Source organism: Girardinichthys multiradiatus, chromosome X, assembly GCF_021462225.1.
Source record: "Girardinichthys multiradiatus isolate DD_20200921_A chromosome X, DD_fGirMul_XY1, whole genome shotgun sequence".
NCBI classification, from domain to species: domain Eukaryota; kingdom Metazoa; phylum Chordata; class Actinopteri; order Cyprinodontiformes; family Goodeidae; genus Girardinichthys; species Girardinichthys multiradiatus.
Genome location: NC_061817.1, coordinates 26625626 through 26652856, shown reverse-complemented (window position 1 = coordinate 26652856; position 27231 = coordinate 26625626). Strand labels below are relative to the sequence as shown.

Sequence of the window (27231 nt, the reverse complement as noted above, 5' to 3'; positions counted from 1 at the left end):
AATGGTGCAATCTCTCCTTTTATTACATTTGACTATCACAAGAGCATTTGTGACAACTTATAAAATGAAACACTCCTAAAATGAAATACTGAAAAAAAAAAAAAAATCACACTAAATTGTTTAATTTTCTAATAAGAACACTACAATTTTGTCATATTCTTCTGTTTTGTTTTACTCTTTCTAGATCAATTCTAAAGTTGAGGTATAAAAGGAGTTCATACAGACTCACAAGTCTGAAAACTGGGGTTATATACAAGAGAAATGGAAAGACAGAGGTAGAGAGAGGGGTAAATACAAGGGAAAGAGGAAGATACAAATATGCTAATAAAAACAAACAAATGAAGGTTTACAAAGACATTTGGTGCTGTGGAACGTAAAGATCAAAATATTTAAAAATGTTAGTTTACAATATTTTATTGATGACTTATGACTGCTGCAAAATGCACGAGCTTATATATATATTGACATCAAGTATTTAGGTATTGATGTTTTTGCTGGAATATTGTTCAAACGCTAAAAAACAAACTGGTGTGGAAATTAAAAAGGGAATAAAAACAGTAAGTAGGGGCTATTACCCAATAAATGTAAAGTCCAAATAGGAAAATAAAAAAAAAAAGTTCCACAGCACCACATTACATTTGGTTATGTAACAAAAGATCTAAATAATATCCAAAGCCAATACAGAGTTATCGTGAATCCTGTGAAACGATAGATATCTCAAACAAAGTTTATAAAAGAAAATGTACTGAAACATTACACAAACTGTACAGTGACATCCATTACAACAAGTAGAAAAAAAAAAAAAAAGGGGGCGGCATGATAGTTTAGTGTGGCGACGCCAATACTCGAGCCGCAGACATAACAAGCTGCTGCGAGTAAAACAGGAAATGAAATGTGGGATACATGTGACCGGCTTTCAAATGCAGGTTTTGTAACGTTTCAACAAACTCTTAAATGACACATTTTAATAAGGCGTTACCTCACTATCAAAATGCTTTGTTATTCACATAATCTTTAATGTATAAAACCGCTTAAAGAATGAAAATAGGCAAAATGTTGCAGGTTTGTCCTACACACAAATTAAGAGTTTTACTACACCCAGTGCTGCCTCTTTTTGGTAACAGAGGAGGGAGAGAGAGAAGCCCTTGCCCAATTGGCCATGGAGAAAAAAAAAAGTTTTTTACCAGACGGTATTAAGGGATAGAGAAAGGGCTGAGCATTTCTTTCATGTTCACAATCAATTTACAGGTATGATGACAGTGTTCACTCCACCCATCATTTATGAAGCCCCATTAAAATAAAACATCTAAAAAAAGAAACCACCTTGAGGCATGACAACACCACAAAGAGACACAGATACAAACAGAAATCCCTCCTCTACTCAAATGTAAAAGGCGACTGCGCACCAATGTAAAAAAAAAAAAAAAAAGTAGCATTATTACATTGCTGAACTTTGTATATTTGGTTTTGGTACAACAATAGGTTGTTAACATGTTGCCTCAGGCTCACAAGTTTCAAAGTTTCAAAGTGGGGAAAAAGTCTAAGTTGAACCCCTCCTCGCGTGTCATTAGCTGGTGGAAGCACCCAGTCTACATAATGCTTACAAAAGGTCAAAGGAGCACCAGCCGATTTTGGCTAAGATATCCCAGGAACCTTTCACACACCCACACAGACACATCAACATGTGATGCACTTTTTTGGTTTTGGTCTGACTGTAATAGTTTTACCATTTATTTATTTATTTTTTTTCTTAATACAAATTAGGCTAAAAACTTAAATGAAAACAGTAACACCTAGAAGTCTTACATGCATGGAAGACAGTCACATTTCTAAGTTCATGTCACATTTGTTCCAGTAATACATCGATGCCTGACGATCTTTCCACCCTTGTCAAAGATGTTGTATTGAGCTAATTTTTGGTGGTGGCTGGTGCATTCTTGGTGAAACAGCATTAGAAAATATACTACAATCAAACTAGTGAACAAAAAGAAAGAAGTCTACAAGCCATCTACCAGCACCCCCTATTGATTAGCAATGGAAAGAGCTATTGGTTACATATGTTCAACCAAAGATATTCTCTTCTCTCTGACCTATTCTCTTCACACCAGCCCTATTATCTCTTGTCCTGCCTAGTTTAGAGCAGTGATCCCCTTAACTACCTTCCTAGAAAGGCAGAAACCCATAACAAGGATGCTAACATTTGTGCTTGACACATCTTTTATGTCCGCTCATACACTGTGAGCTGTATGTTTTGGGGATAGTTGCATGCACCAAACATCAGTTGCTCACTTTAAAATCCTAACAGAAGGATGCATTGATGCAACAGTGTCTAGTGTTGAGTAGGCAGAGGGTAATCTCAGAGGAACACTGGGGCAGCACTTTGGTACAAGCAAGGTTGAGCAGAGCTCCCTGGTGGTCTGTAACCACAGTTTGGCTGTCAGATGCCAAGGCTTCAGCAGATACGGGCAATTACACACAGTTTCCCGAAGCAAAGAGTTGAGTGTAAAGGTCAAACAGCACATGAACAAGCCGTGGGAGTACTGTGTAAAGTTAACGTGCATATACACATAATGTACAGACATCATGATCATCTACACAGCTGGATGTGTTTTTTTTATTTTTTTTTTAAGTCTTGGACAATAAAGGTGTTTTCTTAATGTCTCTGAGCTCCATTCCCCTTTTAACTTTTAAAGAGCACAGAACTGGAATGAAGGTGAAAGGAGAAATTCCTCCCAACTACTGTACAGGTGTCCTGTGGTCCAGAACAGCAAGTGTGAATGAAATGTGTGTCCAACATCATGTGGCCTGTTAACAGGGGAGAAATAAAAAAATAAAATAGGAACAATATGATTTAAACCGCAGACCACAGTGGGAATGAAAAGAAGGCAGGGAAAGCCAGGAGATCAGTTGGAAGTGTCAGAGTGGATGCTGCCAGGTGGGCCAGGAGGGGAGGTAACCGAGGGCGGGTTGGTGGTGTCCTGCCAGCTGTTAGCCTGCAATCAGATGAGGGAAGCATCACTGAGATGAAGAATGATGACCATTATTTTAGCATCCAATTGGCTAAAAAAAGGCTACCAGTGTCTTTGTTGAGGAAAAACCTGAGATCATTCACATGCAGCTGCAATATTTCTGGAGGGTTTCTGCAAGCATCATGGAGTTAAATTTAAAATGTTAAGACCATTAGGATTTAAATGTAGGACCTAAATTATTGGGGAAAGTTTTTCATCTTTTTGCTACCCGACATCATGGGGTTTGTAGTTTTGCCATCGCATATAAACACCTGAATTCTTCCGCCGGAAGACGCGACCAATTGACAAATTTCAGACAACCAAATCTATTGTAAAACGTTGGATGGAAAGGTTGACCATATTAAGGCCTATAATTAACAGTTAAAAACCAACAAGAGGATGATTGCAAGCTGCTAATAGCTACAATGATTTGTTTTTGAAATATATAAATATATAGTATATATAATAAATTGGAGTAGGTACAGTATTTTGTAATATTCATTTCTTTAGGCTGTTCATCTGAAACTTTTTTCACACGTACTGCAGTTTTGAAAAAAATCTGTCACGTTACTGAAGATATTTAACTGAATGAACGTAATTTTCCAGTCTCAAATAAAAAAGCATTATAAAAAATGTTTCTTCTTGCTTGGATTTTTCCTGATTGAACATGAAAAAGCATAACAGCAGCTAAAGGAACAATTACAACATAACAGTGACATTAAGTTACTCACATCCAGGCGATGAGGGGTAAAGAGGGCACTACTTGACAACTCCTCATAGCCGCCCGTCAGGTGTGTAGCACGGTGCAGGGTATCCACCTGTCAAAACAAAACATTTAATTATAAACTAACATTTTAATGAGTAAAGAACTATTTATTTTGCCACATTAACTAGTCACAAATATGCCAACGGTATCCACAAACCTCTACAGAATGCAGGAATAGTCTACATTACTCAAGCCCCTTTTAAATCATGCATTCAATCTGCAATCTACAAATGTTCCTTGCGCTGAAAGGTCCCAATATTACACCGCCGGGTTTAGGCTGACCCACCAAAATTACCCCCCTGATCCGCCTCAGGAGGTAGCTACAGACCCACAACCACTACAAGCTGTAAAGGCAAGTCAGGAATGTGGAACAAGGTTGACGTATTGATATGGAACACGGCCAAGATGGCGGCACGAGGGTGCAAACAGAACAGATGATCCTCCAGAGCTAGTCTAATCTGAGAAATGTTATTTTGAAATTTTAAGTGTAAATAAGTTGAAGGTAATGCACCACAACCTTGCTTGTAATAAATTGACAATGCATTTCCTGTGGTGTCCCCTAGTCCCCATTTGTAAGGTGAATACTGCCTAGTTGAATTTTGGTTCCACCATCCATGCGACCCATTTTGAAAGCACAAACAGCCTTTAATCTCATTGAATCAACTTGTATGATAACAATGGTTAAATTATTCACAAAGGGGGATTTGAGATTGCATGTTTATTGCGGAACGATCTGAAAGGGACTTCAGTACCTTGCTGTTGGGATCCTACCCAGTTTAAGGTAAACTTACACGTTACCTTAACACACTTGATAACATAAAAAGGCAGCAAGTGAAACGAACAAGCAGTCTTTGATTTGCTAACCTGTAAAAAGCATCACCGCAGAAATCTGTGGATTTTTAGCAAATGGCAAAAACAACACTTTCAACAAATAACCACCGACTACAAAAAAAACGTAATCCCTTACTACATGGATAAGGGGGTAATGCAAATTGTTTATGCATGGGAAAACAAGGACTGGCATAGACAGAAAGTTGTGATACTGTTGGAAGAACAGGACAAACTAAAGGCAAAGAAACTGACCATTAATCAGAGATTATTGGCTTAAACTCCATCTTTGATATGTGGGTTTGTTTCAGCTCTATGCTTTAAGTTGATCAGCATTGATCAAGAACTCTGATATGCTCTTTAATGAGGTTTGACAAAGTAAAACCAGATGTAAGATCAATATTTCCAATACATCAATATCCCAATGCTCTCAAAAGAAAGAATGGTCAGTTTGCACAGTGTGGGGCAGGAACTGGTGGTAATAAAGGTACAGTCAGGACAGGATCTGACGAGAGGTCAAAAGGAGTTAGGCTATGGGAAAATATACAGGGATGCTCTGTGGATGGTTTACACCATGGGGATCAACTATCAACTCTGCAGCTGTCCTATTTCCGTACCTGCAGCTGTAGAGAGGGGGTAAAGTTGAGACCCTCACCATTGAGGGAACGTTGGCCAAGGTAGGTATCACCTGCATGAGAAAAGCTGTTTGACCCTTAAAGTATGTGTTTTTATACGTATGTAAGTGGGTTGATCAATTCTAGTTGAAACCAGGTATTAAAAAAGTTTTTATTTTCCCTAACAGTTTGATATTAGATCTGACTAAATGTTATGTGGGGGGTTTTTTCCCGCAAGAAGAAATGGTGCAATGCTCAAACTAGACGCCATTATGAGGAAGGAACGCCAGTAAGTTAAAGCTTGGCCACAAATGCGTCTCCCAATTTACAATGACTAATCATGTTGCAAAATTAGTGTTTGAAAGACAACATGGTCAACTTTTTGGAGTGGCCATCACAAAGCTCTGATCTCACTACCATAAAAAAACTGTGGGCAGAGCAAAAAAACAAAGGCGGCCTACAAACTTCATACCGTTACCATTATTTCAGCAAACTAAATTATCTTATTATTCTGGCATTTAGCAAAGAGAAATTATTTTGTCAAGCCTAAGTGACCTAAAATGGAAGAAGTTGAGTCTGACTTCATGTCAGAGAGAAACGTTTGTGAGCGTAAACATAAAAAAAAAACATACAATACATCAAATAATTACTATAAAGCAGATAATTCACAACAACAGCCTCTAACAAGGAACTGAAACATTTGGATTATTTGTGGATAGAAAATAAAAAATGGACAGAAAGCTGTTTAAAACACTGAGGGTTATAAAAAAAATCAACACAAAATGCCAGACAAAGGGTGGGTCATATAAGCGATACACCCAAATATAAACTGGGACTAGCAAGTTTACTAAAGTAGAAAACAGGTCAATTTGAAATATAAATTTTACATTTTGGACAAAGTTCTAAATTGATTATTTTAAGGAGAGCAATCAAAAGAGGAAAAGATTGTGTCCATACCTGAGTTGGGTGTTGCTGGAGAATTAGCCTGACTGGCTTGCGCTGACACATTCGCAGCATCCACCGCTGTTTTAACGGCGTACAGATTAGCTTCTTCCTGGAACTTACCGATGTTCTTCTTGTAGCGTATTCTCTTGTTGCCAAACCAATTAGAGACCTGTAGAAAACATGGATTTCATATTGTAATGCAAAGAATAAACATTTATTTAGCTGCAGCTAACCTCCTAAAGCTGAGGACGTACAGCAAGTACTTTTTAAATTGGCTTCTACATGCGATTCCCTCATTCGGCAAAGTTTGCACCAGTCTGCACTAATTGGTGACATAATATTTGCTTTAACGGCGAAGTAATCGTACCTTCTCACAAAAAAATCTTTTTAAACCAATTTGGATAGCAGCTATGTAAGCCATTCACCTGAGACACAGTGATCCCACACTTTTTGGCCAGTTCCTCCTTTGCTTCCTCGCTGGGGTAGGGGTTAGACAAGTGGGAGTAGAAATACTCGTTCAGTACTTCTGTAGCTTGCTTGTTGAAGTTGCGCCTCTTACGTCTGACACACACACAAAGGAGATCATGAACAACAGGCTATATATGCACTACATAACTGACAACTACGGCTCAGGAAGAAGAGCGGATCCTTCCTGCATTCCCATATAGTGGAAATACTAGAAACACACACAGACAGACCTGGCATCAAGGAAGCGTGAGCGCAAAATCATGACCGCCTCACAGGTGCTTTGTTTGAGCTGCATCTGAATGGAGCTAAATTTACGGTGGATTATGGCCACCATGCGTTCAATCTCCTTGGGAGAGATGGGCCGTGTGCGAGACTGCTCCCTCAGCAGGTTCATTACATGGTTGGTGAACTCACTGCAGGCCTGGAAAAAAAGACAGAAAGAAGTTAAGTGCTATTGTTAAAAGATGGGATGAGTTGCATGTGTTGTTGGACAGTGCAGATTTGGTGATGTCTCAGCAGGATACCAACTGAGTAATCAGATGGCTTCATTTCATATGAAAGCATATTATGGGGATATCTTGTTTGTGAGCTACTACTAACATTTAAACAACAAAAATACAATCTGCAGCTTTATGTCTTTAGCTGACCAAAATAAATAAACAATAACCCTATTCTTTATCTAATTATTTTTAAAAATCCGAAATATACACTATAGGGTGATGCATGTATAAAACAACAGATCTTAGTTTTGATACAATTAATGGACAGACAATAAAAATCTGATTTCTTAGTAATGTGAGCTGCCAATCATCTTTAGTAATAGCTATAAATAATAGGTTTCAGCCAGAAAAAGCATTCAAGAACTGTTTTGGTCTCAATATTATATCGGTTTTTCTGTTCTTGTATTGTTTTTATTAAGCCAAATACATTTACCAAAGGAGATTTAGAACATCCTAAATTCAAACATTTAGGTCTCCTTGGAACCAACCTGTTCATATTTCTCCAGCTCAGAATGATATATCTGACGGATCTGAGCAAGTTTGGCTCTGTAGTCAGAGTGTTCAATGCTGCTGTCGGTGGGTGACCCCCCTGCTGCGGCTGCAGCTGCAGCTGCTGCAGCCGATCCTCCTCCTTTCTCTGGTCCTGACACACCCTCAGCAAGCAGCATGTTGTCCAACCGCATAATCTGGGGATCTGGGGGATCTTCTTCCTGGACACCTCGTATACTCAGAACTAGAGAGAAAAGAAGATGCATGAAAGTCAAACAAGTAAGCTTAAGAGCTACACCTAAGAACACACAGAGTTAATAGGAACTGAAACTGTATTTGTTTAAGCTTTATTATTTAATTACTTAATTAAGAGGAGCTGCTCTGTAGAAACATAGCAATGTTTATCCCCTGAGTGATAGACTAAGAGTAGTGGCCTCGATTTTTTGTAAGTGTGTAGTTCCTCTAAATCAGCAGGAGAGGGCAGTGTTGTGTCTCTGTGGCAGGCTGCCAGAGATAAGGGCATGAGGCATGAGGCCAGTAATAGAAGTGCATGTGCTGTCACTATGAGCCCCAGTGGCCATAAGTATAGTTATCAGTCGCTGCTCTCCACCACTGTATTATACCAGGACCTCTGTCAGCCTACAGCCTTGCTCTCATCTCTCTCTCTTTTACACATACATTTACAGACACATACTCACCCTTACAGACACCACTCTGTTACTGAAGTTTAAACTTCAGACCATAATCTTTTCCCAGGGCCTGCAGCTTTTAACACTTAACTAAATTTCCTCTTGCCCTTATTGCTTTTCAATCATTCAACTTCAGAAAGTAAGAGTAGAAACTTCTAACACAATTCAATTTCTTCACCTTAGTAACAAGAGTTAGCTAATTTTAGAAAATTAGAACATGTGATAAATGATATACACTGTTTAGATCTCTTTAAAATCAATGTTTTTTTGTGTGTGGGTTGCTGAAAGTAATTGGGAAGATTCGGGGGTTTTGTGCTTTTCTCGCTTCAGTGTTTTGGTACATACAGAATAATGCATCTCCAGTTTCTGGCAAGATGAATAAATATGCAATACCATGTACATATTGTTTCAACATGTGTTTGTAGGTGTTGATCCTTTAAACTGGAGACTAGATAGGAGACTACTTTAAAAGCAATCAACCCATTAAGAACCAGAGTGAGACAGACCCAAACAATATGGATTTAAATAGTGGAGATAAACAATCTCAGCAACCACTGTGTGGTATCAAGACAACTGTCCTTATTATGTAATTTACTTATTTTATCACCACATAAAGATTTTGGTAGCATTAACTAATTTGTTCAAAGTTTATTTTTGAGTTAAATTGGTGTTTTGTTCCAGATTTCAATGCTGCATTGTACACTTGAAGTAGCTGAACTTTTTTAAAAGGTAATTTACAATGAAAATCCTACATTTGTGTGAAACAATCAAGGGCCACCTATAGGCAGAGTGTCTTGTAGTGCCATACATATAAAAACAAATCTGAGGACAGTTTTCATGTTTCTTTTTTCTCTAAATTCATTTGGTAAGTCTTTTCCACTGCGGTACCAGGCCCACCTTTGCTGCTTTCCTCCCTTTTTTATTGTTTCTGCTTGCCTTTTTCTCTCCCTTCGCTTCTGTTTCTTCTCCACCAAAGGCACATTCCTGCTGTGTTGCTCCCCCATCTCAGGGCTTAGGAATGCAGCAGACCCAGTTGCCTGAACTAATGACCCTGATTCGCCCATCTCTTTCCCTCCTTTTTGCTTTCTCCTCCCTTTCAAAAACAGACACGATCTCTGCACTTATTTAAATACCCAACAGCTTTTTAAAATGTACTTAATCACCAATCTTAGTTGTTCACCAAAACTTTGTTGTGATTCTTCTGACTGAAGTTTCAAGAAAAGTGACATGGTTTGCAGATTTTAAATCAAATACAGTTGTATTTTTTAACTTTACTGCCTATTCACTGAGCCATATAATGACCTACCGACAAGAGGGCTGCTCTTGGAGCTTCTCACCTAACCCCCCTCCTTTTCACTATGACTCATTATGGCCCCCAGCTGTAGCCTAATGCCCCAACATTCCCCTAATTACTCCAATTAAGCTGTGATTACCCAGAATTGCACTCATGCACAATCTAGTGGCCTAGTGATATTACAGCAGCTGTTGAGATTACTTAAAATAATGCACAAGAAAGAACTATATCAGATACATGTCAAAAACTTAACTGTCACCAAAAAAAGCAAACATACCTGTCCTGAAAAGCTGAAAATATCAGCAGAACTAAATGCTTTGGTCCAGAATTTCTAACAATGTTTAATTTTGGCCAGTTACTTTTTTCACATTAGAAATGGTGTAGATCTCTAGAACTTAAGAGCTGCAAGAACCAAGACTTGAATATTGTTTGACAATAAGCCAGGCTCACAGCCAACATCTATGGCTTTTAGAAATCACCATTATGCATACGTTACAAGCCTAGCTGGGCGGTGTGGCATTGGAAGACTAAGCGAGCAACACATACTATGAAATATTCAGGGTATCCAGCTGGGCTCTCTCTGCATACATAATCATTCTCATTTCTGCACAGCCAAAGTAGAAACATTGTGCTGTGCAGATACAACACACAAAATAAAAAGTGGTGCAGGTAAAGGTGAACAACTCAGCCAACAGTGTAGTGCTGTACATTAACTGCAATGCTTTCCCTACATAGGCATAGATAAGGCTTAAACGCCGTCAGTATATCATTGCTCAGCTCAGAGCACAAGCTTTATCCTTGTCTGTCTTTTCCCTCGCTAGCATCCCCTTTTTCACTCTGTCTCCCCCAACACACACCCCTCCCCCCTCTCCCTTTCAACGCACCCCTACTACACACACACATATCTCCCCCTGTGCCCCCCACCCCCACACCCTGTTCTCCATTTCAGTCGAGTTCTCCATGTGAGCCGCAATCCCTCATGCTGTCAGCCCCCCCTTTCCCTCTCTCTGTAGACAGACAGGATTAGCATTTTAATTGCATCAGCTCCCTTGGGTATTCTCAGCCTTTCACTGGGAGAGAGCAAGGGATCGAGAGAGAAGAAGAAAAAAGGGGAGAGGGGGGGGGGGGGGGGAAGAGAGGTAAGGAGAGAGAGGGTAGAAGGAGAACCAAGGAGAATTGAAAAAAAGAGTCACAGAAGATATGTGTGCAAGGAAGAAAGGGACTGAGAAAGAGGGGCAACAGAACTACACAGAATCTGGAGTACAGATGCACCAGAGAGCTGGAGAGCCAGAGAACAAGAAACCGTTGGGAATACCTCCAGTTGTCCCATGCACTACAAACAATCCACATACAAAGAAACCTTAAAAAACTCCAGAAATGAATCTTGATTTCAGCAGAATACAGTACATTTAACTAGGATTAAATACAGAGCTTCTTAAATATACATCCTCAACAATTCGTTCTATTTGATTTACACCAAAAAAAAAAAAAAAAAAAAAAAAAAAAAAAAAAAAAAATCAAGCTCAGTTTTGATTTCTGGTTTCCAAAAAATACTAAAGAATAATATAAAAAAAATAAAGAAAGATAAATATTCTTACTTTTTCAGCAAAATTGGCATAAAAACCTAAGAAGTTGTGATTTCTTACATGAAAGAATGCACAGATGGAGTAAATCTAATCTGTCTTAATCACCTCCAGATTAGACAAAATTTTCAACCAGTAGTCTAAGGAAACAGCCCCTTTCACAAAATACTTCAAGGCTGAGACACCTTTCAGCCATTTCTGTCCGTTTTGTGAAAGGACCGATGTGGCAAGGGGGGTTGAAGTCAGCCCGCCTCTGACTCAGCATGAGAGCTAGTCCCAGTGTTACATCAGCTGATATTTTAATCAGGGAAACACAACTTTGTGGGTTGGGAGAATGATGTAGCAATGACGTATGGTGTGTGCAGCCAGCCAACTCCAGGACTCAAAGCGTAAACAAGACTCTGAAATTGTATAAAACTTCATTTTGAAGCATTTGTCCGGTCAACAACCGGATTGCTAGACTGAGTTCGTTCACCATTATCGTTTTGAAAGGAATGGTATGCAACTTCAGAAACATATTTTATGCGCAGTGCTGACGTCAATATTCCACCGCACTGCCGTCCTGCACAGTGGGATTCATTTCTGAAAGCTCACAGCTGTGTGGTATATTGCCATCTCCATGGTAATATCCCACAATATTCCAATATGAACAGCCAATTGTGCACATTTTTGATGGAAAGCTTTGTTGAAAGAGGCTAAGTCAAACTTTCAGTCATTTTGTTGTTTTGTTTAGACATTTAAATACCCTATGCCATTTTCTTAGGGTACAGGTTTGGTAAATCAGTGCAAATCTATTATAGGCAGGTTATAAAATGACATTTAAACAAACAAAATTCTCAGAAAGTGTTAGCAATTAAAAACTTACACAAAAGTAAGTTTCTTGACTAGATTTCTTGTCCTAAATAAATTTTTCTGAAAGGCAGTACTTTTTGCAAAGTACTGTCAACTTAATGAGCCCAATCCATATGCTCATTCCTACTTTAAGCAGCTCACACTAATCAGCATCTGTTTGGGTAGCTCACCAGAGTCCTGTTGCACAGCCCCCCACTATGTAACACACAGACACACACACACACACGAACAGATTCAGATTAAAACACAGTGTGGTCTGACTAAAGTGTAAATGGGAGAAGTCACACTTTACGCAAACACAACCCTTCAATCCAGCACATCATTAGTCAGCCATTAATTAACCTACAGGGGTGGGGGCACTTGGGCAATGATAACAAACACTAACAAATATGTTAACTATTTTCTTAAATACACTAAAATGAGCCAACAAACAATTGTTGTTTTTTTTCTTTTTTTTTCTGTCATTGCATTAAATGCTAATTATTTTACTCAAAAATACATCAACAGATGTGCTCAAACAAAATAAGTACATTTCAAGAACTGTTCTGCACTTACTAACATGAAATCATCAGCAGAGTACATTTCAACACAGAGAGAGAAGCAAAGACATGAAGGAAGAATTGAAAATGTCACAGGAGGATGAGGAGGATGATGAAGAGCACCAAAGCAGGAGGCTTGTTACAGCACTGCTAGGATCTTCCCCCAGTCAACTCTCATCAGGCCAGCTGCCTCCTGTGCTCATTAGCACAGACTCTTAAGGAGCTCCTAAAGACTTTGTGAAAAATGAACGCTCATTTGAGAGGTCGTTAATTTGCACTGTTATGCAAATTTGGTGGCAATTAAGCCATAGATCAGAGTAGCGGTGCCCATTTATAACAAGTGAACAAGCATTATGACACAGTCAGATGGTGCCAGAGAGAACTGGGGCAACATGGTTAGTCTGCTCAGTTCAAATATATCACCTCAGTTCTGAATAAAACCAACTTGCTATTAGCACTGGGTAAAAAAAAGCTGACCACTTGTTTTGACTAACATGACCACTGAATCCGCTGATACAAACACAGCACATGCGTTTGTTTAAAGTATCAACAAACCGAGACTGCTCCCCAGAATCTGTCTGTGACCTAGATAAAACAGAAAATCTGTGATTTAACATGAATCTGCACATTTGGCGACAATAATATAGAGTACTACGTAATGTATACCGTCTAACGGTTTGTGTTTACACCCCTCCCTCTACCAGCCTGATGTTTCTATTTCTTCCTAACATTAATGACATGGTGTGAAATAGACAAACATATTGTCTGGGACAGCTATGTGCATAACAGCTAAGGGGTGGAAGACACCCATCAATTGTAATTAATCCTTAATTAGTCAGGATTAGGAGCTGGGCTAAGAGACTCTCCCATCCCACTACCACCAAACTAGCACAATCCAGCTGAGACTTCATTTACATATCTTTAATTAGCGATATGCTGTAGTTAGACCTATTAGAAAGGAAAGATTAAAGTTAAGAATTTTTTTTATTTGTGATAATTAATACAGACACGTTATAGAAAATAGCGGTTTTTATTGTGTGAACTGAATATGTGCCAATCTGTGCTGTTTTTAGCTGGTTAACCCATTTAGAATAAATAACCTAAAATGTCACAGCCTGTAATTTTAACCCTTTGCTTTTCCTAATGCATTATTTTTAGACATAAAACAACAGGATATATACTTTAAAACTGCTGTGCAATATCTAAACCATTCCAAGAAATCTACAACCAAAAGTCAATTTTGGCAAACTGACATAAAAGAAAAGTCATAGAAACGATAGTGTGTCCCAATACGTTTACATACAACTATCCATTTAGAAATCCGGATGCCTTTCAAATGCTGAGTTACCAAACAACCAAATCAATGTCTTTGGAAAATCGTCCCACCTAATACGCAAAAGCCTAGTTCCTTCATGAATAACACTACAAGGGGAAAATCAACTGGCCCACACGCCATTAGGTTTATACAAATGTCTGGGGTGCTCTTGATCCCCCAGTTTGAGTTGGGATGTGTGTCTGAGTGCGTGTGGGGGTGTCTGTCAGGGCCAAGGGTCTGTGTGATATTAGCCGTCTGCCAATCTGGCTTGGGGAATGGACACCAAGTAATTACTCTTGCTCTTACTGCCTCATCAATCTCTGTATCACTCCTGCAACCCCTTTAACACATTGTCTTTTTTTTATTCCTCTTTCTGAAAGCGGTAGGGAAAAAAAATGAATGGCAGGAGATTACAAAACACACGATTCCACAGCGTATCAAATAATAATACAAAAAATAAAATAAAAAACTGGCATACTAATCCCAAGGATTTAACTAAATGGGAAATGTTAATTGTGCAACATAGCAAAGCATCTTGAGGTTAAAAACCCTAGTGACAATTATCCTTAATGTAGATCTTCTTAAGGAAACTACTTTTATCCCATAAACATTTTTAGCTTAAAAGAGATTCAACACTTTTCCACCTTATACAATGAGATACCTCCCTCAGGCTCCTAACAACTCATAACACTTTATGGCTCTGTTGCAAGTTAGGCTGTTTGAAAACTAATAATAATTGGGTTGTTTTAATGAGGCAAGTGATTCACATGACTTCATCAAGTGATCTCAGCCAAAGATCGGTGAAACAAAAATATCTAATTAAACTGGTGCATGTGATGCTGTTTTTCCTCATAAAAACATAGTGTCTCCAGCCTAATATCACTAGTTTGTTTTTTTTTAAAAAGAGGTTAGTAAAAAAGTATAGGGCCATATTTGACATCATTCCCCAAATATTCCTAGAGGTTAAAAAAATATAATTCCTGAAGAAAAGCTCACTCCAGTACTTGACAAAGTTTTACTGATGCTTTTCCACTCCGGAGAGACACTACATGCAAAGTTCCTTAATTTTAGTGACCTGTCGTTTCTGAATTGTTCAGTTCCACTAAATTATTAAATTGACTATTTAAATTTCAGTTACATCTCGACTATGTTTCAGTCATTTTGTTAGATGTATTGCATTATTTTCCATCATATATATGTGTATGTGTGTGTGTGTGTGTGTGTGTGTGTGTGTGGTTTAAACTCATTTTACCTACTTTTTATTTTCTTTTCTTTTTCACAAAAAGTGTTTATGAGGGCCCATGAAGAAATCTGTGACAAACAAGGGGGTCCTTTTGACAATGTTAAATGTATGTTTTACAGCTACTCACTTAATACATGATTGGGTTTATTAGTATCCTGAAAATGTAGTCCACATTTTCATAAAATCTACACAAAATGGTAGTAAAACTAAAACCAATACCTTAGGAGGTTAAAGGAATCAGGACCTCTCAAAATAAACCTCAAAGTACAACTGGTTAATCAAATTTCACAGTATTGAACAGTTCAACAGGCTGCACGGCCGTCTTTAGCGCTGTCACCTCACAGCAGGAAGCTGTCTGGTTTAAAACCTCAGCTGTGCATAGACAAAATGCCTAATGCTCTTTAGGTGCGTCTCCACTGCAGGAACAAGGACCTAATCAGACAAAGCTGGTAGAAAGCTAACACAGAAAGCGGCCCTGGCAGTGAAGTAGTGTTTTCTGGATGCAACCTGAACTATAGGTGGAGGTTTTTGGTGGGAATGTAGTAAACATTTCGTACGGGGTATATATTCTCATTTTATTTCAGCCATCTCCCGGTTTAAACTGTTCTTCGGTTCATATTGTCCATTGATTTTCAGGAATTTATGTTACAAGATACATAATAACACAATCCCAACTCCTCAGGATTGTGGATTTTAAGTTTAAATGGATGAGAAATGCTGCAGCTGCCACATGCATGTATGTGGTTGTTGTTCCATTGAGAAAGAACTTGCAACATTTAATTATTAAAGATCTGTGGATTATTACATTTCCTTCAGATCAGAGGTTGCAATCTTAACCAGAGTTCTCCTCCATACTCTTTTTCAAAACATGAATGAACACAAAAGACTGCATCAGAAATATCAATTTCAGGTTTGATGCAGTTACACCTTTCCAGAAGGTCTGAAGTGACTCTACATAGATTATAATGTGTAATTTCTATTATAGATGTTTTGTAGTTTTATTGGTACATGTTTTATTTTCCAGACTGGACCTTCTTTTCCTCTCGCTCCCTTGCACATTCAGGGGTTTGGATCAGTGCAGACTACACATTTCTGCATAGTTTGGAGGGACAGTACTTCGCTTTTAAACCATAACTGCTATGACGCAATCTAATAATGCTGTACTGGTCTAATTTTCTGTTTTTAAATTACATTTTGCTTTCTGCAGTGGCCAAGATCTTTGACCCCAGACTGCATCAATAGTCCTGCAGGAGGACACCCCATAGGCGTCACCAGACGTAATCTAACAGCCCCACCTTTGGACTCCACATTGGAAAAAACAAATAAGAAATGGCCAAGATAGGTAAAAGGAATGTGGGAAATTGAGTTCCAGGAAAAAAGAAATTCTAAATCCCTTACTAGAAATGTGCCTTTTGATTGCTGGGAAAGAATGGCACAAATTACAGAAAATGGATGGATGTCTGGTTCAACTCTGAATAAAAAAAAAAATATATATACTTACAATTACAATTCTTGCCAAACAGTAAAATTAAAACACATTTTCTGAATATAATTAGCTCTCAGTTTGACTGTTATACAAAATGTAGTATTAATTTTTATTAATTGATAGATCCTCCTACTTGGGAATAAAGTTAGTGTTTTAGTTCTCTGATGCTGTTCGTCAAACTATTTACTTGGTGTGACGATGGACTTTCAACAACCCACCAGGATCATAAACTCTGAGCCATGATAGGAATGCTAGATTAAATGATCATATTATTTAAATTATCATTTATATTTATAGCACACTATAAAGTCAAATTAAAGCTTAAATACAGATAAACCTAAAATAATTCAACCTTTAATTAGTTTAGTTTAATAAAAAATGTCAGAAGTTTTTTATATCAGTCTCAATGATTAATGAAAAAAATCTTAATGACATTACAGCAATCAAAGTCTTATTATTGCTGGCCAGCTTTTTGTATGTTTGAATTAAAAAAACTAAATCAGGAACATCAACATCCTGACAATTATCTTTGATGTCCAAGTCAAGTGGAACACAGCCACAAAGCTCGATCTAACCATGTAATGCTGAAAAAACGTAAGCACATATCAAAAGTATTTAGTTTAACAAAATGTGCTACTTTTTCTGTGAAATAAATAATAAAAACAGAGTTCAGAAAGCATGTTAATTATATCAAATACAATTTAATCCCAATGAACTTCAGCTGTATTTTAATAAACTCAAAATTTAATAAACTCAAAATTTTATGACCCCTATGAACAAATATCTTTTAAGGTTTTTAGAATAACAATACTTGTAAAACATGGATTTAAGGAAAAGTGGCAAAAAAACTGAATTGGGGAAAAAACAAAACAGTTCACCTAGATTTAAGTAACTGAATTACGTCAAAAAAGGATTCAGTCTGTGGGAGGCAGACAACAATCAAAGAGCAACAAAATGGTTGATGTCACATTTTAATGAGCAGGTCTTTGTAGTTGATGTTGCGGACAACTTTGTGCTCCTTCGGAGTGATGGAGTGAAGATTTCTACATTTTCTTCCAACATCAGTGCACTGAAACTTAAAAGATCTGCTTTGTTTTGCATCTGTTTTTGTGTAGAGAAGATACTAGCCTTCCACTACATCCACACAACTAGTAGATTAGACTAGTTTGTCCGACATCAAGATGAGTAGGTTGATGGTTGTGAACTTGTCCAAGTGATGGGGGAGGGGAATAGGCCTGTAATAATTTTGATGTCTCTAAACTTAAAAAAAAAAAAAAATACATGGATCTAAAATAACAATTGGACTACTAGTGTTATAATCATTTAAAACATTTCCAAAAATAAACAGTTGTAAATGTTCAGGCTTGAAAATATGGATTTGATAAGGGTGGCAGAGGAGAATGAGTGACGGATTCACTACTGGCATGTTAACAGCAAAGGGAATAAAAGTAAGGAAACCCATGCCCAAAACTAAAGGAAACTTTATTAATGAACTGCAGTGGCTTATTTGAGGTTTTGGTATTAGTTACCACACTGCACCATGAGCTATTTTTACAACAAATACCCATGAGAGCAAGAGAGTAAAGAACTGAGTTGAAGCAAAACCACAGAGTCTCATCTTTGATCATTTGCAGAGTCCCTTCGAGTAATTTCATTTCTTTCTTGTAGTGCATCTTCAATAAAGCCTTGACAAAAGTTATAGTTCACACAGACAGGTCAAGTTTCATGTGGGAGCTTAGAAGAGCACTGGAACTGTTCTAAAATCGGGGTGTTTTGGGGTGGTGGCAGAGGGGGAGGGTGGGTACTGACATTTGCGCAGAACATTTCCTTTACAATGAAAACAATCTAACCAACTGCAGTACTCAAAGGAATTCACCTCCCCTCCCCCATGCCCCACCTCCCCTCCTCCAACCCCAACCATTACATTACCATATCAAAGCCCAGAGTTCAGAGTAAGTCTTCTCTTTCAAGAATGGGAGCGAGGCAGGGAGAGGGAGGAGGAGAGGACAAGACCGAAGCAGTAGGAGTAGACCCAAGACAGAGTTTGCTTTTATCCCTTTTTGGTGTGTAAGTATCAGTGTGTGAAAGACATATTGCGTTCATGGTTTTGCCAACACATCTCTGTCTGTTAGTCAGAAAACAAATGCAACAATAAAAATACCTAAAGGATACCAACAACACTACTGCTTGGGGGACTGAGGGGTGGGGGGTGTCAGTTGTTGTGAAATACCAAAACAGGTACACAGTGCAGTTAGGGAGCATCATGGCAGATGGCCAATAGAGAACAAGCAAAGCCAAAATCCTCGCATTTCGTGACTGGAATACTTTAAGTATGGAGCCACCATTTACCCAACTGTATTCTTGGTCAGCTATTCTCTTGTGCTCACAGTACAAGTACTCACTGTCCATTGTCTAGTTTGCTGGGAGACTAAATGTGAAAATCAAAGTGAATGGCATTAGGGTAAATAAGACCTCTGGTTGCCTGGGAAACAATGTACCCAGCCCCAATCTCTCAGGCCTAGCCTTTACTTCCCTCCAATCACTAGAGCAATAATACATTATTGACAGAGGACCACAACAGACAGCAATGCAGTTGTATTTAAACAAGGGAGACTTACAGCCTACACACAAGGACAGTGAAAGGAGAGGACATTCAGCACAAAAAGGTAGAGATGCTGGAGGCATTCACACAACCATCAATCTGCCATTCATATCCAGCCTCACCAAAACAATCTATCAAAAAACTGACTTAAATAGCAACGCATTAAGACTACTGGATTCATATAGCCATTCTTCCCAAATTACAATAGAATGCAACATTTGTTGGCCATTCGATTCCAAGTATCAGGAATCAAAGCTTTGCATCTCAAAAATATACCCAGCCTGTTGAATGCAGTAGATATCGACATATGACATAGATGGCAGTGTCCAATACACTGAAGGTCAAAGACAGAGTTGAAAGCATTGTAAGGACAGAGAGAGTGAGGACAACTTGTATTTATCGCAACTGATATTGTCATTGCAAGGTTTAGCAATATTACCATCACGTGATTTTGTAATGATGCTCATGCAGCTCCAGCCAATATTTACCAGTTACCCAAAGCCTGTTGGTTCATGCATGAACCAACAACTTGAGAACACAAACTACAAAGATTTTAAAAAGGTAAACAAATCTGCAAATTTTTGCTCAAAGTTAGAATAAAAACCTAAACTCAAGTATAAGCAGGTAAACTCCAGGTTGTTAGTTTTGCTGTCTTACTCATGTTTCAAAAGATACTAATATTAGCTTCAGCTGTAAGGTCTAGATAATTGCCAGGAAAGGAAAAGGTTTCATAAATGCAAGATGGAAAAGGTTAACCTGGTGTATATTAATAATTGTAACTCCATTAAAGCATGCATTTAGAGCCTAACAGGTTCAGCATTAAATACAGTCTTTAGTCAACATTGTCCTATGAGCGGAAATAAGTAAAAAGCAAAAAAGGCACTGAAGAAGCCGGGGGAAAAAAAAAAAAACTCTTTATCTCACTACTTAGGGCACACGACTAGAGCCTACTGGAAGCCACAGAGTAAAGTAGAAACTCACCTGTTTTTTCTTTGATCTCACAAAGAACACTGAAGAGTGCTGGTTTCATTCTGTGACAATTCAAGGCATGCTTCCTGTAAGACAGAAGAGGGAATCAGACAAGGAAGGAGAAGGCTGGGATTAGGATAAACAGAACTCCACTTAAAGTCATTCCAAGCTTCTATTCCATAAAAAGAAGACGTAGTAGAGTAGCGGTATGTATTATGCCCATGTCTTTGTAAGTGTCGACACATCCTTGGAGCATCAATTCAAACTAGCAAGAGTAACGTTGTCATTAGAACGCTCTGCACTGTAGAACAGGTAATGATGCCAAACCTCAAGGTCATCATTACCGAGAACCTGATTTCAGGGTTAATACACAGTAATCTAATTTCTACCTGCTGAAGAATACTCAATCCATGAAACTAGATGGTGTGTTGACAGAGCCCATTTGGATTCGGAAACAATTTTAATATAACCAGAAATTACCTTTATCACCAAACAAACTGAAAGCAATATACGGAGAAAGGCTCTACAGTTCACAGAAATCAGATCACCCTAGCTGTCCAGCTAAAATGTCTCATTTAACAACACACTCCTGTGACAGAATGGATTGTTGTGACAGGTTTGATTTCACACTTTAGTCTCTAATGTTTAGTACATGCAATGTGCAGAGCGCCCAGTGTTCGTTTGTCTCAGGTAAGAACGCTTATTGTGGTATCTGAATAACACTACAATAGGCACAAAAGTAGTTTCCCGTCTTAATACATTTCTAATTTAATATATCCCAAAGTACCCCGAAATTTAATTTCTAAGCTAAAATGACAATACAATAGCAGGCATATTTAATAAACATTTGGCAATCCACAACATGGGTTATATCAAGAGCCCCTTCATTTACACTATATTCAAATTAGAACACACAGAGCCTACCTCTCTTACTTCAAATAGAATACATATGAACAGTAACAGCAGGCCTTAAATTCATACAAGTATAAAACTGCACAGTTTAACATTTCATGTTAAGATGACACATTACGCCACTATCAATTCACAATGCAGTGTCATCCATATCAAAAAGCCAAAAGGCCATGTGTTCCAACTTTGACTGGGATCGCATATAAAACTGCTGAGCCAGGTAGTTCAGACTCGTTCTGCTGCTCCGCAGGTGAGACAGCAGTGAATAAAAAGCTTATACTTAAGCACACCAGGCAACTCTGAAGTTATCAATGGAATACAGCCACGGTTTATAGATACATTTGCTACAACTTAAACTAACTGACTCATGCAAAAAGGAAAGAAAAGTTGTTGAAGTTATTAAAGCTGTGAGGAAGGGAGGGAGGGAGGTAGGGGAAAAACATGAAGGTTACAAAGCTATGCATTGAGCAGTGTGGACATGTAACCACACCGGTATGATTTCACAAGAACTGAAACAGACAGGTTATAATATTTTAAGTGGCAATGTCTAATTTTATGGCCATTTTAATAAATAACTTTTACGCACTCAGAAATCTTCAAGCCGGCGAGGAAAATCACCTCATTGAAATACTGAAATAATACTTGCAAAACCCATTTTTGCCTTTCAGTGTACCATATTTGATTGTTACGCAGCCAATATTCATTACTGAACAAAATGTGTACGCTTACCTGGACCTGGCTTTGAGGACTGCAGTGATATGCATACTAAAAGGTATGTAAAAAGTCCCCCCCCCCAAAGAAAAATCAATCTACATCACAGTGTAATGTATGCTAAAATGTAACTTATGCTACTGCTAAATGTCAAAAGGCCTAAACGCAGTTTTTTTATTAGATAGGACTTTATTACAGCTCTTGTGAAGAGTGAAGTAAAAAAAGGAAACTTATAATGCACCCAAATATTGCATCTAAAATGACTTTAAATATTACATTTCAAGTTTATTTAATGTTCTGTTCTGGACAACTACTATTTCTGCACAGCAATATCTCAATCGCAAAGGACTGTTGGGATGCAATATGTAGTAGAATACTGTATTTCTTGTAGTGCTGCACGATGTATGAAAAGCTTGTGATGGCAATAATGGTAAATACTGTGATGATGATATTAGTTGTGACATATGCCTGTTTTTTATTTTATATATATATAGTTGGCCATTTGGAGGTACTCTAACTGCCTTTGATGTCAACACCTAATGTATATTTTTTATTGCCGGCGATGCTGAAGCTGTAAATTGGTGGGGACAAGGTAATAGTTAAGAAAGAAAGGAGTCAGGAAATGTGGGTTAAGCAGAATATCGTTTTGGCAAATTTCAGCAGTACAATTGCAATAATGCATCTTCCTGATATTGTGCAGCCCCAATTACAAAATTTTTCAAATATAATAGTAAAAAAAAACACCCAATATCACTTACTTGTGAGATGTGAGAAAAATGATAAACTAGCAAACAGAACAGTTTGTAAGAAATTGCTTCATAATATGTCTTTTCAGTGGTAACTCTGTAATTAAAACTTTGGGAATGCCTGTATAAAAAAAGCACCATTTAAACCAAATTAGAACAACTGCTAACTTTTTGGTGTCATCTTAACTGTATTACTGATCACTTTGTAAAACTTGCTGTTTATTGCCCATGATAAACTGTCACTGAATCAATTTATACTTCCTTGATATTTCTACCTGCTGTTAATACAGTTAATGTGGCATAAGCATAACATGTAGAGTTTTACACTGGAAAATGCTAACTTTATTTCCCTATAATCTGTAGCCACAACTTGGCTTGTGTGACATGGCTAATGTGACAGTTAATTGAATAACTGAATATACTACATACCACCCCCCCACCCCCCTGTCCCATCTATTAAAATTATTTTTACAACCCTTGTAGTAACACTAGAGTGCCTGCATTATTCAATAAAAATTTCTTTATGATGACGTTTTTGGAACAGATTTGTTTGTTAGGACTTTCTGCAAACCTTACCAAGAGCTCTATATCCTCTCCCTCTTTGAGCCAGAGTGGTCCAAACCAATCAAATCCAGCATTTACTACATCGATTAGTGGTTTCCTTGATCGATATAAACTTTAACATGTTTTACCTTAATCATCCAAGTTCAAGAAGATGGTTATTCTTCGCAAATTAGTAAATGGCTTATGGCATTAGATATTAGGCTAAACTTGTCAATATCTAACGCCAGAGCAATAATTAAAGAAGGTTAAAACAACTGTAACCTCTGGAAAACGATTCAGGTTTTCCTTGTCACTGTACATAGTGAAGAGACTGGTAGGAGAGGTAAAAAAAAGAAAATCTACGAAGCTCACACTTAGAAAACTTCAACAGAGTGGCACCAGGTGTCATCAAGTCTACAACAAGTCTATTTAAAGGGTTTCGGCAAATGGTAGTGCATAGTGCCGTACTTATTTAATTTAATTCATGGTGAATTTAGAAGGAATCATTTGAAAATGTCACTCTGGCTTTCAAAGACGCGTGCCTTGATGTGTTTTCAATGATATAAAACCTGTCTTTTAAAGCAACCGAGTCAACCTAATCTATCCATATGCAAGACACTATGACTTTATTCTGTATCACTGGACAAAAATGTGAGCCCACTGCAAATATAGCTGTCACTAAAGTTTATTAAATCAGATTTATGAATTCTCAATTTAGATGGGTTTAAAGCACAGAAATCTGAGGAGGGAGGTCAAGTGGGGGTCTGAAAAGTAGGGTGTCAGAAAGGTGCTTGATCAGTGAGGTCTGGAGCCAAATCCTTTGGGATATGGCCCCTGTGAATGGAAACCTGGCTATTGTCTGTTTTTGTATTGTTCAGTCTTGCTGCTGTTAAATGGTAAAGAGTGATATTTCATAGGCAACAACAGTGATATAAGGTTAGACAAAAAAACAACAACATTGTAACATATACTTTAGGAGAAAATCATGAAAGTCAAAATAATGTATTTTATGGATTTTAATAAGAAAATCAAACATGCAAAAAAGAAACTTTAAAAACCATTCTGAAGTAAAACTGATTCTTCTTCAAAATAACATGAAGCACAGAGAGCTAACTCATAACAACCAGTGACGGATGTAATTTGGCTATACCTGATCTAACCACAACACCAATTTCTGTTGTGAATGTCCACTGCGGTATTACAGAGGAGAGAGGCAAATACCTACAATACCCGGTCCAAATGATTGCCTCTCTGCGAGAGTTCTGAAGAAAAAAAAAAATGATGTGTCTAGAACTAAATGTCAACTTCCTCCACAAAATCTGTCACTGCTCAATTTGAGATGGGGGAGGGCTGTCTTCACCATGGAGGGAATGAGCAGGAGGGGGGAGAAGAAGGTGTGCATGCGGTCCAGTACTGACCTGTGCTGGAAGTTGAGTGGCAGTCCACCCCCTGCCATGCCCCCCCCTGCTCTCCCTCCCTCTGTGGGGCCGTCTGATCCACCCCAATGCGCTGGCGATTCCTCTGGCCAGGATCTGAGCATATGGTGACACGGTGAGAGGATGAGGGTGGATGGTGCGCAGGAAGGGTACTCTGCAACACCAAATTCTTGTGCTACCCTGACCACTCCCTATCCCAACACACTGCCACGTTACATGACAGCAATGTCATGTAACCATAAGAACCACTTTAAACATTGAAATGTAGATCATCTTGACCTAAAAAATAACTGATATATTGACATATAGTGACAAAAAGACATTCAAATGTAAGTCATACTATACGGTATTTATTAGAGCCTCTATCTGTAACAACATGCACCGTCTATTGTTGAAGCTGCTCTTTTGAAATTTCTTTTAGAAAAACATGACAAGTAAATTAGTAAAAAGTCAAAGAAATTCACAGTATCACATGGGCACTTCAGTAATTTAGTTGTCAAGTTCAGTGGTGGAGTATATATGACATATAGTGGAGGTGTGTATATAAGCTAAGTCCTACAATTCTTCTTAAGCAAGTGCCAACACAGTATGTGGTAAGTTATTAATTTGCATGTATAATTTACCTAAATAAGTTCACAATAGTTCAACCATTGTCTACTGTCAGCACAAATTTGAAATACAACCGATGAAACTAAAAATGAACCACCAGCAAGAGTTATTTTAAAGCAAAATTACTTGTTCCATGAGGTGTGATGGAGTCTCCAAAGTAGTATTCAAGAAAATGTAATATCTGAACATTCATAGGCTGCCAGTATGGCATCATCCCTCCCCCTCAACACCATCTCATTAATAGAAACTCGATTTGCGGACAGCTGCACTCGCGTACACATTATAGGAGAATTGATTGCACCCAGCACACAATGAAAAGGATGAACACCAGCGAGGGAGGGAATGAAAGGAGTGAATTAATTAAGAGAACCAGGTGGTCAAATGTTGGGTGGAAAATCACTAGCTAATGACACATCACACTGTGGCCACAGTCTTGCAGTGGACGGTTATCTATTGTTGAAATACAGACGCTTCATTTGAAACTGACCTTATGCTCTTTGAGCCACATGGCAAATGAGTGCGAGTCAGTCACTCAGTGGATACGTGCTGTCAATATGGATTGGTAAAATACTTCTAATAAAAACATATGAAGAGATTGAATGATCCTTAATCTTAACTTTGTTTTTTTTTTACTTTACAGTTCCCAAGGTTATAAATACTATTTTGGACCTCAAAAATAAAGTAATCTTTTAACTAAATGAGTCGTGAAAATTATTTTAACAATATGACCAATTAGACTTCTAATATAAACGTTCTTTGAGTAGGCAAATTTTTCATAACAGTATTTACAATGCTGCCACTTCTTAAAAGTTAGGAATTGTTTGAAAGAGGTAAAACTAGCATGACCAGAAGTTTTTGAAACTTTTAAATACATTTTTTTTTTTTTCTTGAGACAGAGGTTAATGAACTATAAATAAAAGTAAATGGTTTTAGTTTTGGGTGCATTTTCTTTCTCTCACACCCCCCAAACCTCTTACTATAATAGATCATTTTTTCATCTTAATACTTCGCTGGTACACATATTAGGACAGAAGATCCGTTACCATAATTAAGCGAGTAATGTTTACTAATTAAGGTATTCAAGGTGGTGTCAATTGTAGCAACACATTTATTTTATTTCCTCTTTTTACAGATACCCACTCTACAGTCGACTCCAGATCATTTCTGTATATGCAGGCACAAGATGTACATTCACTTTGATACTTAGGTCCACATTACCATCGCAGTGTAACATGTTATTAATCCTACAATAACGCGCTAACTTGATTTTAAATCACACAAAAAAAAAAAAAAAAAAAGACTTTGGCTTGGCTATCATATGTGGAAAATGGCTCTTCACAAGTCTTACCTGGCCTGTGCTTCGTCCAGGCTTTCGTCGGTGATGGCCATTATTTGCTGTAGAATATCCCCAATGTCTTGTTGCGGCTGACCGAGGGACTGTTGTTTCCGGACCGAGTCCGGATCACCGACATCGGGCTGTTGTAGTCCACCGAGTCCGGTGAGACCCGTCAGCATCCTAGTCTGATCATCCATACTTTCAAAGAAAACTCGCCGTTTTCCTCAGTCGACGAACACAATCAAATAGCTAGCCTATTAGCTAGCCAGCAAAGTGTTTTCCACGACAAATCATACAACACTTATTCCCTTACCCGACAGCGACTGTAGGCGATTAGTTTGGGGTTTCTTTTGGAAATCAGACAGCACGAACACGCTTTACATTCGCCCGAATCTTTTGTTTCTTTTACTAGTTAATGAGCGCAGCCAGGCTAACGGAGGCTAACCACCGTGTAAAAAGAAGCAGCTAGGTTAGCAGCAGTAGCCCAGCAGAAAAGCAGCAGGGACACACATGCACAGCCTGTGTGAGCGACTCGCACATTTTCGGGAAAAATGTACAACGAAAACGTAGTCACAAACGAACATACGCGTCTTTAAAACCGGCCGTAATTTAGGAGTTTTACCAGGTGTGAACACATACGGTTTCAAACCTTGTTGCTCCTATAAAAAAAAAATGTGTTACCAAAACAGACCACGGTTTGCCATTGTTGTTGATGTGGGATGTTCTTCAGCAGAGTGCTGCGCGTCGCTTT

General features: G+C 38.2%; 1 protein-coding gene across 4 annotated transcripts; it reads right to left on the bottom strand.

Annotated features, from left to right (window-relative positions):
* Positions 1 to 27231, bottom strand: LOC124862891 (pre-B-cell leukemia transcription factor 1-like). Of its 4 annotated transcripts, XM_047357083.1 has the most exons (10): positions 26493 to 27231; positions 24518 to 24631; positions 20203 to 20276; positions 7618 to 7862; positions 6860 to 7050; positions 6587 to 6722; positions 6174 to 6330; positions 5220 to 5290; positions 3740 to 3826; positions 1 to 2993 (listed from the first exon to the last, which is right to left on the bottom strand). In XM_047357083.1, exons 1-10 carry the CDS (start codon positions 26675 to 26677, stop codon positions 2904 to 2906), a joined length of 1350 nt encoding a protein of 449 aa, XP_047213039.1. In that variant the 5' UTR covers positions 26678 to 27231; the 3' UTR covers positions 1 to 2903. The 4 variants fall into 4 exon arrangements, with proteins under 4 accessions (XP_047213039.1, XP_047213040.1, XP_047213041.1 ...); XM_047357084.1 differs by lacking the exon at positions 24518 to 24631 and having other exon boundaries at positions 26493 to 27228; XM_047357085.1 differs by lacking the exon at positions 5220 to 5290 and having other exon boundaries at positions 26493 to 27227.

Excerpts from the sequence above, each read along its gene's own strand:
- LOC124862891 (XM_047357083.1), bottom strand. The coding sequence starts at position 26,677 with ATGGATGATCAGACTAGGATGCTGACGGGTCTCACCGGACTCGGTGGA. Across the intron at positions 6,723-6,859 it reads TCACGCTTCCTTGATGCCAG|ACGTAAGAGGCGCAACTTCA; the intron begins GTCTGTCTGTGT and ends TGTGTGTGTCAG. Across the intron at positions 3,827-5,219 it reads CCCCCTCTCTACAGCTGCAG|GTGGATACCCTGCACCGTGC; the intron begins GTACGGAAATAG and ends TTGTTTTGACAG.